Below are 14,527 nucleotides of genomic sequence, written 5' to 3' on the forward strand. Positions count from 1 at the left end.
GAGAATAAACCATAAGGCTGTAAAGTGAATTAATTGCTTCAGAAAAAAACATGAGCAGTGGTGCCAATCCCTAATTTTTGCTTTTTAAAACCCTCTCTAAAAATAAGGGCCTTTTGGGAAAGCCTGTTGTTGCCTGTTTTCCTGTTGTTTTTATTGCTTTGCATCTAGGAAATTACAAATAATGATTCTTTGCAATGGCAAATCCCCTGGGGTACTTTTTTTTTTTTTTTTTTTTTTTTTTGAGACGGAGTCTCGCTCTGTCACCCAGGCTGGAGTACAGTGGCGCGATCTCCGCTCACTGCAAGCTCCGCCTCCCGGGTTCACGCCATTCTCCTGCCTCAGCCTCCCGAGTAGCTGGGACTACAGGCGCCGCCACCTCGCCCGGCCAATTTTTTTGTATTTTAAGTAGAGACGGGGTTTCACCGTGTTAGCCAGGATGGTCTCGATCTCCTGACCTCGTGATCCGCCCGTCTCAGCCTCCCAAAGTGCTGGGATTACAGGCTTGAGCCACCGCGCCCGGCTCCCTGGGGTACTTTTAAAACAATAGTGATGCCTGGTTCCCCAACACTCCACCTTACTCTAAATTCAATTCAATCAAACTCTCTAGGGCTGGTGTCCAGGCATTAGTTTTTTGTTGTTGTTGTTTTTGAGACAGGGTGTTGCTCTGGTGCTTAGGCTGGAATGCAGGGGCATGATCACGGCTCACCGCAGCCTCGACCTCCTGGGATCCCACCTCAGTCTCCCGAGTAGCTGGGACTATAGGCACGAGCCATCAAGGATGGCTAGCTTTTGTATTTTTAGTAGAGATGGGGTTTCACCATGTTGGCCAGGCTGGTCTGGAACTCCTGACCTCAAGTGATCCGCCCACCTCGGTCTCCCAAGTGTTAGGATTACAGGCGTGAGCCACCTCGCCCGTCCTAGTTTTTGTTTTGTTTTGTTTTGTTTTTTTAAAGCTTCCAGGGATATTCTGTGTGCCGTCAGAGTTGAGAACTACCGTTCTAGAGCATTATACTGATACATTAAAACGTGGCTACAAATACGGTTTTAGAAACAATTAGTGCGACTTTTGCGCATGCCCACATCCTTTACAGCCTGTGTGGCTGGGCCCACTGATGTCATTTATCCAGTCCCTCAAACTTGCACTGTCCTTCCACAATCAGTGGGAGAAACAACCCTAATGTCCCTTTCTCTCCCTTGAAATGAACTGTTAGCTGGCTCGGAGGGTGAGGCCCAGAGTCCAGGTCTGCGGTCTGTGTGGGGCTCTAGGCTCTAAGGAGGCGCCCAGGTCCCTAGAAGGCGGCGCCGGGTGAGGCAATCCTGGACGCGGGTCAGGACCTGCCCGCAGCTACGCTGGGACGAGGAACCCAGAGCCAGTCCCGCGGCGCGGCAAGCGGCCGGGCGCTAAGGACTACATTTCCCACAATGCACTCCGGGGGCGGGCCGGGTCGGGCTGTGCGGCTGGAGCTGGGCTTTGGCTGCGAGAGGCCGAAGAAAGCTGTCTTCCTGCACTGGCTGCCGGGTGAGGGCGGTGGGAGGGCGCGGTGCCTGCGCTGTGGCCATGTCTGTGTACGCAGGGGGCCGGGGCCCCGCGAAGCTGTGCCCTCAGGCCGGGCCCAGCCGGACACCCTTACCCCCCCAGGGCTCTGGCAGAGGGCAGTGACCGGCACCTTCTGTGCGTCCTGGGCCCCTCTGAGAAACAGGTGAGTTGACTGCCAGCCCACGTGGCCTGGAGGCACCTAGAGACTGGAGAGCTGTCATCTTTGGAGGGAGGGGCTTGAAGACGGCCATCAACGCTATCGCTTGCAATGGGAAGACTGTGTCTCCCTGGGGTCCCTCAGCCGGCTGGCCCCCAGCTGGGGAATACAAAAGGCGAGATCTGGAACCCATACTTAGGCTGGGAGGGCGAGGTCCGGTAGGGGGCAGTGGCCAGGTAGGACTCTTGCCCACCCCCCACCCCCACCCCTCAACAAACGAACACATATTCGGCCGGTAGAGTCTTCTCAAAAAGCAACAGAGGTGACTGGGATGAGCGGGGCAGCACCTGGAAAGGGCTTGGGGCTTTGCTTTGTTGTTGTTTTTAGACGGAGTTTCACTCTTGTTGACCAGGGTGGAGTGCAATGGTGTGATCTCAGCTCTCTGCAACCTCTGCCTCCCAGGTTCAAGCGACTCTCCTGCCTCAGCCTCCCGAGTAGCTGGGATTACAGGCATGCTCTACCACGCCCAGCTAATTTTTTGTATTTTTGTATTTTTTTAGTAGAGACGAGGTTTTGGCCAGGCTAGTCTCCTGACCTCAGGTGATCTGCCTGCCTCAGCCTCACAAAGTGCTGGGATTACAGGCATGAGCCACTGTGCCCAGCTGGACTTTGCACCAGTTTGTCTGGTGCAACTGGGTTGTCCCTTGTACTAGGTGAGCCACGCTTTCTGGGCACAAGTTTGCAGAGGGAGGGTAAGCACCCTTTGTCAGGGAGGGAAGTAACCGCCAGAAGTGACAAGGACCAGACTATGATCTCAGCATGGAGTAGGCATCCTGCTGAAGCAGCCATAGCACAGTCTCGAACCTGGGCCTTGTCTGCCACACATCTTGTATCCTGGCACCTCCTTCCCAGACAGACCACTCCAAAGGGTTAAGGTGAAATGAAGTGCTATCCAAGCAGGAAGAGGGAACAGGAGTGGTAGGGAGTCAGTAGGGAGTGGCTCCTGAAGGCCTTCTTGGCTCCAGGGCTGCCTGAGTGAGAGAGGCACACTAAAAGGGCTGACTGATTCAACTTGTTTGGTGACATTGCTCACAGGCATAGCAGGGCACTTTTAGGAAAAGCAAGGCCTGGGGCTTCTGAGAAGGGTCCCCTAAGAAGGGGCATCTGGGGCTGGTTCTAAGAGACCTCCTTTGCCTAACTTCTTCAATTCTAGCCTCCCAGGAGCTTCATTCAGTTGCTCAGTTGTGGCTCCAGTGGGGGTTGGGGTGGATTTTGCTGTGATTCACTCAGCCTCCCTGTTTGAGTGTCCAGAGTAAGTATACAGAGAGCTGTTTGCTTCATCAGGCCTCTGGCTGGACCCCAGACTGACCTAGGAGATGCTGAGATACTGTATGATCTCAGGTGGCAGGAGAACTGTTGTGAAGGAAGTATCCACTAGCTCTGGCCAGCGGATCCTGCCCCCGCCAACCCTTCCCCAGGCACGTACCATGCTGGGTACCACTCAGCCACTCTGGGCTTAGTCAGCTAAAGCCCACAAGGGATCAGTGGAGAGTGGGCCCTGAGGACAGAATAAGTAAGCTATTGTAGACCTTGTCTGGTTCTTTGAACCAAAAGTGCAAGGTCACAGAGCAGTGGCATGTGGCAGACCAAGGAGTTTTTTGTTTTTTTGTGTTTTTTTTTTTTTGAGACAGAGTTTTGATCTTTCGCCCAGGCTGGAGTGCAATGGCGTGATATCAGCTCACTGCAACCTCTGCCCCCTGGGTTCAAGCGATTCTCCTGCCTGAGCCTCCTGAATAGCTGGGATTATAGGCGCCCACCACCACAGCTGGCTAATTAAGTTTAATTTAGGAGAGACTTCCAGGAGCAGCAGAGAGCCAGCTGTCTATTCCTGCAACTCCAGAGCCAGTGAACAACCAGTTAGCCTGGAGGAACTCCCAGCTATCTATAAGACAGCTCTTTGACCTGACTCCCAACTGTCTATAGACAGCCCTAGCCTGAAGGTGAGTCGCTTCAGGCTAGGGCCCACCTGGCTTTGCAAGGTCAGAAGCATATTTGCCCATATGCCATTGTAAGCTGAGCAAAATCTCAGAGGCCTGATTTACATGGCACAGACCACTGGATTCATGTGGTATTATAAGTGCAGTCACACATGGACTGAATGCTAAGTAAGAATAATCAGGATGTGCTAATGGGAGCAGCTGAGTATGTAATCAAATTACATGGATTATTTCATTTAATCTTCCCACAACCCAAAGAATCAATACTACTATCCCATTTTATAAATGAGAAAACTGATACCAGGCCAGGTTAATCCAGGTCCTTCTAACTTCAAAGCCATTGTTCCTGAACACCTGACTACTACCAATGATAAGTCTTCCCCACGGGCAGGGATTTCCAGAGGCCACATGATAGATGTGATGGAACTGGGCATTCTTCAGAGATCTTTCAGTTTTCCTTTCCATTTTTTTTTTTTAATTGCCTGAGGGATAAAAACACAAGTTTGAGGCCGGGCGCGGTGGCTCAAGCCTGTAATCCCAGCACTTTGGGAGGCCGAGACGGGCAGATCACGAGGTCAGGAGATCGAGACCATCCTGGCTAACACGGTGAAACCCCGTCTCTACTAAAAAAAATACAAAAAACTAGCCGGGCGCGGTGGCGGGCGCCTGTAGTCCCAACTACTCGGGAGGCTGAGGCAGGAGAATGGCGTGAACCCGGGAGGCGGAGCTTGCAGTGAGCTGAGATCCGGCCACTGCACTCCAGCCTGGGCGGCAGAGCGAGACTCCGTCTCAAAAAAAAAAAAAAAAACACAAGTTCGGCTGGGCACTGTGACTAATGCCTGTAATCCCAGCACTTTGGGAGTCCAAGGCCGATGGATCACCTGAGGTCAGGAGTTTGAGACTAGCCTGGCTAACATGGTGAAACCCCATCTCTACTAAAAATACAAATATTAGATGGGCACGGTGGTGCACACCCATAAGCCCAGCTACTCAGGAGGCTGAGGCACAAGAATTGCTTGAACCCAGGAGGCAGAGGTTGCAGTGAGCCAAGATCACACCACTGCACTCCAGCCTGGGCAACAAAGACTCCATCTCAAAAAAAAAAAAAAAAAAAATCTCCCTCCCAAAGATGTTTGCTGGCTGGATGTGGTGGCTCACAGCTGTAATCCCAGCACTTTGGGAGCCCTAGGAGGGAGGATCTTCAGCTCGGGAGTTCAAGAACAGCCTGGACAACATACTGAGACCCTATCTCTACAAAAATAAAAATTAAAAAATTAGCCAGGCGTGGTGGCACGTGCTTGTAGTCTCAGGTACTCCGGAGGCTGAGGTGGAAGGAGCACTTGAGCCTGAGAGGCCAGGGCTACAGTTAGCTGTGATTACATCCCTATTCTATCTCAAAAAAAAAAAAAAAAAAAAAATAGAACTCCTTCTGCATGCGGCTTAAAGCCACACTGAAATTTGTGGCAGGTTAACCTTCAATCCAGAGAAATAAAGCAGGGCAAGAGGGGTAAAGAGCAGGGATATTGATAAGGTAATGCTTGAATAGCAACCTGAAGGAAGTAAGGGACTGAGTCACATAGATAACTAGCCCAGGCAATGGAGTAGGTCAAGTGGGGTGCAGGGGGAAAGTTCAGCAAGGGCAAAGTTCTAAAGTGAAAGTGCCCAGGAGGCTTAAGGAAAACCAGGAGGTCACTGTGACTGGACTGAATCACAGTTAGTAGGGAAAAAGGATAGGAGATGAGGTCAAATAAGTAATGGGGAAGGAGTTATGTTGAGTGGGGCCTTGTGCACTACTGTGAGGAAATTGGCTTTCTTACTGAGTAAGGTGGGACCATTGCAGAGTTGTGAGCAGAGGAACTGCATGACCTGAATTTTGTATCAGGAGAATCACGTTGCTGTAAGAAGCACAGATTATGCAGGGACAAGGGCAGAAGAGGGGAGACTGGATAGGAGACTACTACAACAATCTCCTAGAGTGACACTGGTGGTTTTGACCACAGTGGTAGCTGTGGAGGTGATAAGTCGTCAGATTCTGGATATAGGCATTTCCCACTTAACATCAGTAATCTGTTTCATGAAAATTGGACATTCTGTGTGAAATCATTAACTTAATATATTTTCCATTGATTGACTGATTGAGACAGGGTCTTGCTCTGTTGCCCAGGCTGGAGTACAGTGGCACAATCATGGTTCACTGCAGCCTTGACCTCCTGTACTCAAGCGATCCTCCCACTTCAGCCTCTTAAGTAGGTGGGACTACAGGCATGAGCTGCCCCGCCCAGCTAATTTTTTATTTTGTAAAGACAGGGTCTCACTATGTCAGCCAGGCTGGCACTCAGTAATTTTCTATCAATTCTATTTGGAATGTAATTTGAAGCTTTAAATGCACATTACTTTGTTAAAAATATAGATAAGATTTTAATGATGTAAATATACATATTTTCTGTATAAACATACACTGGGCCAGGTGTGGTGGCTCACACTGTAATCCCAGTACTTTGGGAGGCTGAGGCAGGCAGATCACTTGAGTCAAGGAGTTTGAGACCAGCTTGGGCAACATAAGGAGACCCTGTCTCTACAAAAAATTTAAACATTAGCCAGGCATGATGGCACATGCCTGTGGTCCCAGCTACTTGGGAGGCTGAGGTGGGAGGATCACTTGGGTCTGGGAGGTTGAGGCTACAGTGAACCGTGATCACACTATTGCACTTCGGCCTGGGTGGCAGAGTGAGACCCTCTCTTGATAGATAAATAAACATAAGCTGAATCAATATAAGTTTGGTATATTAGTTAACTATTGCTGTGTAACAAATTATCCCAAAACTTAGCAGCTTAAAATGACAGTATTTATTATCGCATACAGTTCTTGTGGGTCAAGAATTTGGGAGCAGCTTAGCTGGATGGCTCAAGCTCAGGGTCTCTTATTACTTTGAAGTCACCTGAAGGTTTGACTGGGCCTAGATGATCTGCTTCCAAGATGACTCACTCATGACTAGCAAGTTGGTACTGGCTGTTCACAGGAGGTCTCAGTTCCTTGCCATGAAATTCTCTCCATAGAGCTGCTTACATGTCCTTAAAACATGGCTGATGAGAGGCCGGGCGCGGTGGCTCAAGCCTGTAATCCCAGCACTTTGGGAGGCCGAGACGGGCGGATCACGAGGTCAGGAGATCGAGACCATCCTGGCTAACACGGTGAAACCCCGTCTCTACTAAAAAATACAAAAACTAGCCGGGCGAAGTGGCGGGCGCCTGTGGTCCCAGCTACTCGGGAGGCTGAGGCAGGAGAATGGCATGAACCCGGGAGGCGGAGCTTGCAGTGAGCTGAGATCCGGCCACCGCACTCCAGCCTGGGCGACAGAGCCAGACTCAGTCTCAAAAAAAAAAAAAACAAAAAACATGGCTGATGGCTTTCCCTAGAGGGAGTGATCCGAGAGAACAAGGCAGAAGCCACAATATCTTTTATGACCTAGCCTCAGAAGTCACACATTGTTTTTTCATTTTTTTTTTTTTGACAGGGTCTTGCTCTGGCACCCAAGCTGGAGTGCAGTGGTGCGATCTTGGCTCGCTGCAACCTCTGCCTCCCGGGTTCAAGCGATTCTCATGCCTTAGCCTCCCGAGCAGTTGGGATTACAGGCGCCCACCACGACACCTAGGTAATTTTTTTATTTTTAGTAGAGATGGGGTTTCACCATGTTGTCCAGGCTGGTGTCAAACTCCTATCTCAAGAGATCTGCCCATCTTGGCCTCCCAAAGTGCTGGGATTACAGGCATGAGCCACTGTCCCCAACCACACATTGTTATTTACAGCGTCCTTTTGGTTGCATAGGTCAGCCCTGCTCAGTGTGGAAAGGGAGTATGCAAAGGCATGCATAGCAGGAGTTGAGGATCACTAGAGACCATCTTGAAGGCTGACAACCACAGCTGGATATTAAAAACGAAAAGGCATTCTATGGTGAAAATGTTAACCAGAGACATTTTGCTCGATGTGCCTGTATTCTGAAATAGAACTGACAGGATTTGCTCGTGGTTTGGTATATGAGGTGTGGGAAAAAAAAGAGAGGCATAAGGGTTGACTCCAAGGTTTTCCTTTTTTTTTTTTTTTCTATGAGACAGAGTCTCACTCTGTCGCCCAGCCCGGAATGCCACAGTGCGATTTCGGCTCACTGCAACCTCCACCTCTCCAGTTCAAGAAATTCTCCTGCCTCAGCCTCCTGAGTAGTTGGGACTACAGGCATGAGCCACCATACCCGGCTAATTTTTTGTATTTTTAGTAGAGACGGGGTTTCACCATGTTAGCCAGCATGGTCTCAATCTCCTGACCTCGTGATCTGCCTGCCTCGGCCTCCCAAAGTGCTAGGATTACAGGTGTGAGACACCGTGCCCGGCTGACTCCAAGGTTTTTCACCAAACAACTGAAAGGATGAGATTGTCTTTCTTGGCCAGGTGCAGTAGCTCACACCTGTAATCCCAGCACTTTGGGAGGCTAAGGCGGGCAGATCACGAGGTCAGGGGTTTAGACCAGCCTGGCCAACATAGTGAAACCCTGTCTCTACTAAAAATACAAAAATTAGCCAGTGTGGTGGCATGCGCCTGTAGTCCCAGCTACTCTGGAGATTGAGGCATGAGAATCACTTGAACCTGGGAGGTGGAGCTGAGATCACACTGTTGCAGTGAGCTGAGATTGCGCCTTTGCACTCCAGCCTGGGTAACAGAGCAAGACTGTCTCAAAAAAAAAAACATTGTCTTTGTCTTTTTCTCTTTCGTTCTTTCCTTCCTTCCTTGCTTCCTTCCTTTTCCTTTCCTTCCTTTCTTCCTTTACTTCCTTTCCCTCCTTTCTTTTTTTTCTTTTCTTTTTTTTTTTTTTTTTTGAGATGGAGTCTCGCTTTGTCGCCCAGGCTGGATGGAGTGCAGTGGCCGGATCTCAGCTCACTGCAAACTCCACCTCCTGGGTTTACGCCATTCTCCTGCCTCAGCCTCCCGAGCAGCTGGGACTACAGGCGCCCGCCACCTCACCCAGCTAGGTTTTTTTTTTTTTTTTTTTTGGTATTTTTTAGTAGAGACGGGGTTTCACCGGGTTAGCCAGGATGGTCTCGATCTCCTGACCTTGTGATCCACCCATCTCGGCCTCCCAAAGTGCTGGGATTACAGGCTTGAGCCACCGCGCCCGGCCTTTCCCTCCTTTCTTTTCCTTCCTTCCTTCCTTCCTTCTTTCCCTTCCTCCCTTCCTCCATTCCTTCCTTCCTTCCTTCCTGACAGAGTCTCACTCTGTCACCCAGGGTGGAGTGTGGTGGCACAATCTCAACCTCCGCCTCCTGTGTTTAAGCGATTCTCCTGCTTCAGCCTCCTGGGGTAGCTGGAATTACAGGCATGCGCCACCATACCCAGCTAATTTTTTGTATTTTTAATAGAGACAGGGTTTCACTGTGTTAGCCAGGATGGTCTCAATCTCCTGACCTCATGATCTGCCCACCTCGGCCTCCCAAAGTGCACTGCGCCCGGTTGTCTTTCCTTTCCTTTCCTTTCCTTTTTCCTCTCCTTTCCTTTCCTTTCCTTCTTTTTTTTTTTTTTTTTTTTTTTGAGACAGAGCTTTGCTCTTATTGCCTAGGCTGGAGTGCAATGGCATGATCTTGGCTCACTGCAACCTCTGCCTCATGGGTTCAAGTGATTCTCCTGCCTCAGCCTCCCAAGTAGCTGGGATTACAGGCATTCACTACCACACCTGGCTAATTTTGTATTTTTAGTAGAGATGGGATTTCACCAAGTTGGCCAGGCTGGTCTTAAACTCCTGACCTCAGGTGATCCACCCCCCTTGGCCTCCCAGAATGCTGGGATTACAGGCATGAGCCACTATGCCCAGCCATGAAATTGTCTTTTACTGAGATGGTGAAAACTCTGGGAGAAGTGGTAAGTGCCTGTAGTCCCTGCTACTCGGAAGGCTGAGGCAGGAAGTTCACTTGAGCCCAGGAATTTGGGGCTGTAGTGCATGGTGGGGTGGTGATTCCACCTGTGAATAGCCAGTGCACTCCAGACTTGGTGACAGAGCAAGACCCCATCTCTTAAAAAAAAAAAAAAAAAAAAAAAAAGTGCCGCCACGCCCGGCTAATTTTTTGTATTTTAGTAGAGATGGGTTTCCCCGTGTTAGCCAGAGTGGTCTCCATATCCTGATATGGTGATCCGCCCACCTCAGCCTCCCAAAGTGCTGGGATTACAGGCGTGATCCACAGCATCTGGCCTTTTTTTCTTTTTAAAGACAGGGTCTCTACCGGCTGGGCATGGTGGCTCATGCCTGTAATCCCAGCACTTTGGGAGGCTGAGGCGGGCGGATCACGAGGTCAGGAGATTGAGACCATCTTGGCTAGCATGGTGAAACCCCGTCTCTACTAAAAAATACAAAAACTTGGCCGGGCGCGGTGGCTCAAGCCTGTAATCCCAGCACTTTGGGAGGCCGAGACGGGCGGATCATGAGGTCAGGAGATCGAGACCATCCTGGCGAACACGGTGAAACCCCGTCTCTACTAAAAAATACAAAAAACTAGCCGGGCCAGGTGGCGGGTGCCTGTGGTCCCAGCTACTCGGGAGGCTGAGGCAGGAGAATGGCGTAAGCCCGGGAGGCGGAGCTTGCAGTGAGCTGAGATCGCGCCACTGCACTCCAGCCTGGGCGACAGAGCGAGACTCCGTCTCAAAAAAAAAAAAAAAAAATACAAAAACTTAGCCGGGCATGGTGGCGGGCGCCTGTAGTCCCAGCTACTCAGGAGGCTGAGGCAGGAGAATGGCGTAAACCCGGGAGGCGGAGCTTGCAGTGAGCTGAGATCACGCCACTGCACTCCAGCCTGGGCAACAGAGCCAGATTCTGTCTCAAAAAAAAAAAAAAAAAAGACAGGGTCTCACTCTTATCGCCCAGGCTGGAATGCAGTGGCGCGATCTTGGCTTATTGCAAGCAAGCTCTGCCTCCCAGGTTCCAGTGATCCTCCCACCTTAGCCTCCTGAGTAACTGGGACCACAGACACGTGCCACCACGCCTGGCTAATTTTTGTATTTTTGTAGAGGCAGGGTTTGCCATATTGCCTAGGCTGGTCTTGAACTCCTTTGCTCAAGTAATCTGCCTGCTTTGGCCTCCCAAAGTGCTAGGATTACAGGTATGAGCCACCACAGACAACCAGGAGCAACTTTTTAAGGAGATGACCTTTTTCTTTTGAGACAGAATCTGGCTCTGCCACCCCGGCTAGAGTGCAGTGGTGTGATCTTGGCTCATTGCAACCTTCGCCTCCTGGATTCAAGCAATTCTCCTGCCTCAGCTTCCTGAGTAGCTGGGATTACAGGCATGCGCCACCACACCCAGCTAATTTTCATATGTTTAGTAAAGACAGGGTTTCACCAGGTTGGCCAGGCTGGTCTCGAACTTCTGACCTTGTGATCCACCCTCCTCGGCCTCCCAAAGTGCTGGGATTATAGGCGAGAGCTACCGTGCCTGGCTAGGAGATGGCTTTTTTAAGGAGTTCAGTTTGAGGCATATAACCTTGAGATAACATTAAGTAGACAGTTAAATGTGTGTGCCTCTTTAAGTCAGAAAAGAGATTGGGGCTGGAGATAAAAATAAATAAATTATTAATATGTAGAGGGAATTTAAAACTATGAGACCAAATAGGATCACCAAGGGATTGAGTGAAGACAGAGAAGAGGTCCAAAGACTGAATTCTGTGCCCCTTTACAGTAAGAACTGCAAAAAGGACTCAGAAGGAATAGTCCATGAGGTCAGAAGAGAGCCAAGAAAGGAGTGGTGTGCCATAAAAGAGGAGAAAATGTTTCGAGAGAGGAAATAACCAAATTGTCTATTGTTTATGGGTGAAGTAAGATGATCCTGGCAGTCGTTGGTGACCTTGATGGGAGCAGTGTTGGTGGAGTAATGGAGGTGAGATTCTGTTCAGAACTGTTTTAGAGAGAATGGGAGAAATGGAGAGGCTGTGGCAGGGACAATTCCTGCTTTCCAGATATCCATGAGCTTCATACATTTCCCAGTCCCTCTGGCCACATCACTGGTTCTGGTCAATGTGAGCTACGAAGTATTTAAGAGCTGGTATGTGATCCTCCATCTCTGTCTTCCCCTGCCAGGTGATGCGGAAGGCATGTGTTTCAAATGGCTACTATAGGGTGCTAATAGCTTGGATTCCTGAATCACTGCTTGGAATGGAGCTACTGTGAATTGCTACCAGTCCCACAGTAGATTTTGTGTGAGCAAAAAATACGTCTTTGGGTCTGGGTGCAGTGGCTCATGCCTGTAATCCCAGCATTTTGGAAAGCCAAGGTGGGCGGATCACCTGAGGTCAGGAGTTTGAGACCAGCCTGGCCAACATAGTGAAACCCCATCTCTACTAAAAATACAAAAATTAGCCAGATGTGGTGGTGGGCGCCTATAATCCCAGCTGCTCGGGAGGCTGAGGGAGGAGAATCGCTTGAACCCAGGAGGCAGAGGTTGCAGTGAGCCGAGCTGGCACTACTGTGGTCCGGCCTGGGTGACAGAGTGAGACTCCGTCTCAAAAAATAAAAAAAGATCTTTGGGTATAAAATCTCTAGCATTTGGCATCCATTTGTTACACAGAATAGTCTAGCCTACCTGACTAATGCAAACTCCAAATATTATTTGCCATTTTGAGGGCGTTTGTTTGTTTTTTTATAAAGGGCAACAGAAAAATGGGTTGGTAGCTAGTGGGGAATGTAGAGTTAAGGGGAAGTTTGTTTTGTTTTAACTTTGAAATAAAACAAACATACAGAAAAGTTCACAAATCATAAGTATAGCTCAATGAATTATTGCAATGTGAACAGCCCCAAAGGAGGGTGTTTTTTGTTTGGTTTTTATTTTTGAGACAGGATCTCACTCCGTTTACCCAGGCTGGAATGCAGTGGTATGATCACCGCTCACTGCAGCCTGGACCTCCTGGGATCAGGTGATTTTCCCACCTCAGCCTCCCAAGTAGCTGGGACTACAGGTGCATGCCACTATACCTAGTTAATCTTTTGTACTTTTTGTAGAAATGGGGTTTCACCATGTTGCCTAAGCTGGTCTCAAACTCCTAGGCTTAAGCGGTTTGCCCACCTAGGCCTCCCAAAGTGCTAGGATGACAGGCATGAGCCATCAAGCCCTGCTGTGAGGGGGTTTTGAAGACAGAAGAAATATCACCATATTGGTAATGGGTAAGGGAGTAGGGGAAACTGATGAGGAGGGACAGCTGCTGAAGCCATGTACCTGAGTAGGACAGGGGCTGGGATCTGGTGTACACATGGAGGAGTTAGCCTCTATGGAGCATGAACAGCTCATCTTTAGTAAGAAGAGGGGGCCAGGTGTGGTGGCTCATGCCTGTAATCCCATCACTTTGTGGGGCTGAGGCAGGTGGATCACTTGAAGTCAGGAGTTTGTGACCAGCCTGGCCAACACGATGAAACCCTGTCTCTACTGAAAATACAAACATTATCCGGGTGAAGTGGTGGGTGCTTGTAATCCCAGCTACCTGGGAGGCTGAGGTAGGAGAATTGCTTGAATCTGGGAGGTGGAGGTTTCAGTGAGCCAAGATCGTGCTCCTGCACTCCAGTTTGGGCCACAAAGTGAGACTCTGTCTCAAAAAAAAAAAAAAAAAAGAGAGAGGGAAGGCCTAGTCTGGCAGATGAGGCGAGGAGGTGGTGGTGGTAATCTCCGGAAGTTCTTTTCTTTCTTTTTTTTTTTGTTTTTTTTTTGTTTGTTTGTTTTTGTTTTTGTTTTTTTTTTTTGAGGCGGAGTCTCGTTCTGTCGCCCAGGCTGGAGTGCAGTGGCGCGATCTCGCCTCACTGCAAGCTCCGCCTCCCGGGTTCCCGCCATTCTCCTGCCTCAGCCTCCGGAGTAGCTGGGACTACAGGCGCCGCCACCACGCCCGGCTAATTTTTTGTATTTTTAGTAGAGACGGGGTTTCACTGTGTTAGCCAGGATGGTCTCGATCTCCTGACCTCATGATCCGCCCGTCTCGGCCTCCCAAAGTGCTGGGATTACAGGCTTGAGCCACCACGCCCGGCCTTCTTTTTTTTTTTTTTTGAGACAGAGTTTCGCTCTTGTTGCCCAGGCTGGAGGGCAGGGGTGCGATCTTGGCTTACTGCAATCTCCACCTCCAGGTACAAGTGATTCATCTGCCTCAGCCTCCCAAGTAGCTGGAATTATAGGCATGCTCCACCACCCTGGCTAATTTTTTTTATTTAGTAGAGACAGGGTTTCTCCATGTTGGTCAGGCTGTTCTCAAACTCCCGACCTCAGGTGATCTGCCCGCCTCAGCCTCCCAGAGTGCTGGGATTACAGGCGCGAGCCACCATACCCGCCCTGGAAGTTCTCTTCTAGAATGACTTCTGTCTTCTCGGTGAAATGGAAGGCAAGGTGATTTGCTGATAGTGCTAAGTATGACCATCAGGGAAGGAGATGATGGACATTTGAAGAGACAAGAGATGTGAAGTTAACTAGAGGAGTAGGAAAGTGAGGAGACATAGAAATGTAGGGCATTCCGGCCAGGCGCGGTGGCTCACGCCTGTAATCCCAGCACTTTGGGAGGCCGAGGCAGGTGGATCACCACGTCAGGAGATTGAGACCATCCTGGCAAACACGGTAAAACCCCATCTCTACTAAAAATACAAAAAGAAATTAGCTGGGCATGGTGGTGGGCACCTGTAGTCCCAGCTGCTCTGAAGGCTGAGGCAGGAGAATGGTGTGAACCCGGGAGGCGGAGCTTGCAGTTAGCTGAGATCGCACCACTGCACTCCAGCCTGGGTGACAGAGCGAGACTCCATCTCAAAAAAAAAAAAAAAAAAAAAAAAAAAAAAAAAGGG

At 49.7% G+C, this 14,527-nt stretch overlaps 1 protein-coding gene across 2 annotated transcripts in view; it reads left to right on the top strand.

The window, feature by feature from the left end:
- The first annotated feature begins 950 nt into the window (after positions 1 to 950).
- MON1A (MON1 homolog A, secretory trafficking associated) overlaps positions 951 to 14,527 on the top strand; it is a 23,711-nt gene continuing 10,134 nt past the window's right edge. For both annotated transcript variants that reach the window (XM_025376968.1, XM_025376969.1), the window contains exon 1: positions 951 to 1,700. In XM_025376968.1, the coding sequence (XP_025232753.1) occupies positions 1,423 to 1,700 (278 nt within the window). In that variant the 5' untranslated portion in view covers positions 951 to 1,422. The remainder of the gene's footprint in view (positions 1,701 to 14,527) is intronic.

This window comes from Theropithecus gelada, chromosome 2 (assembly GCF_003255815.1).
Source record: "Theropithecus gelada isolate Dixy chromosome 2, Tgel_1.0, whole genome shotgun sequence".
Lineage (NCBI taxonomy): Eukaryota > Metazoa > Chordata > Mammalia > Primates > Cercopithecidae > Theropithecus > Theropithecus gelada.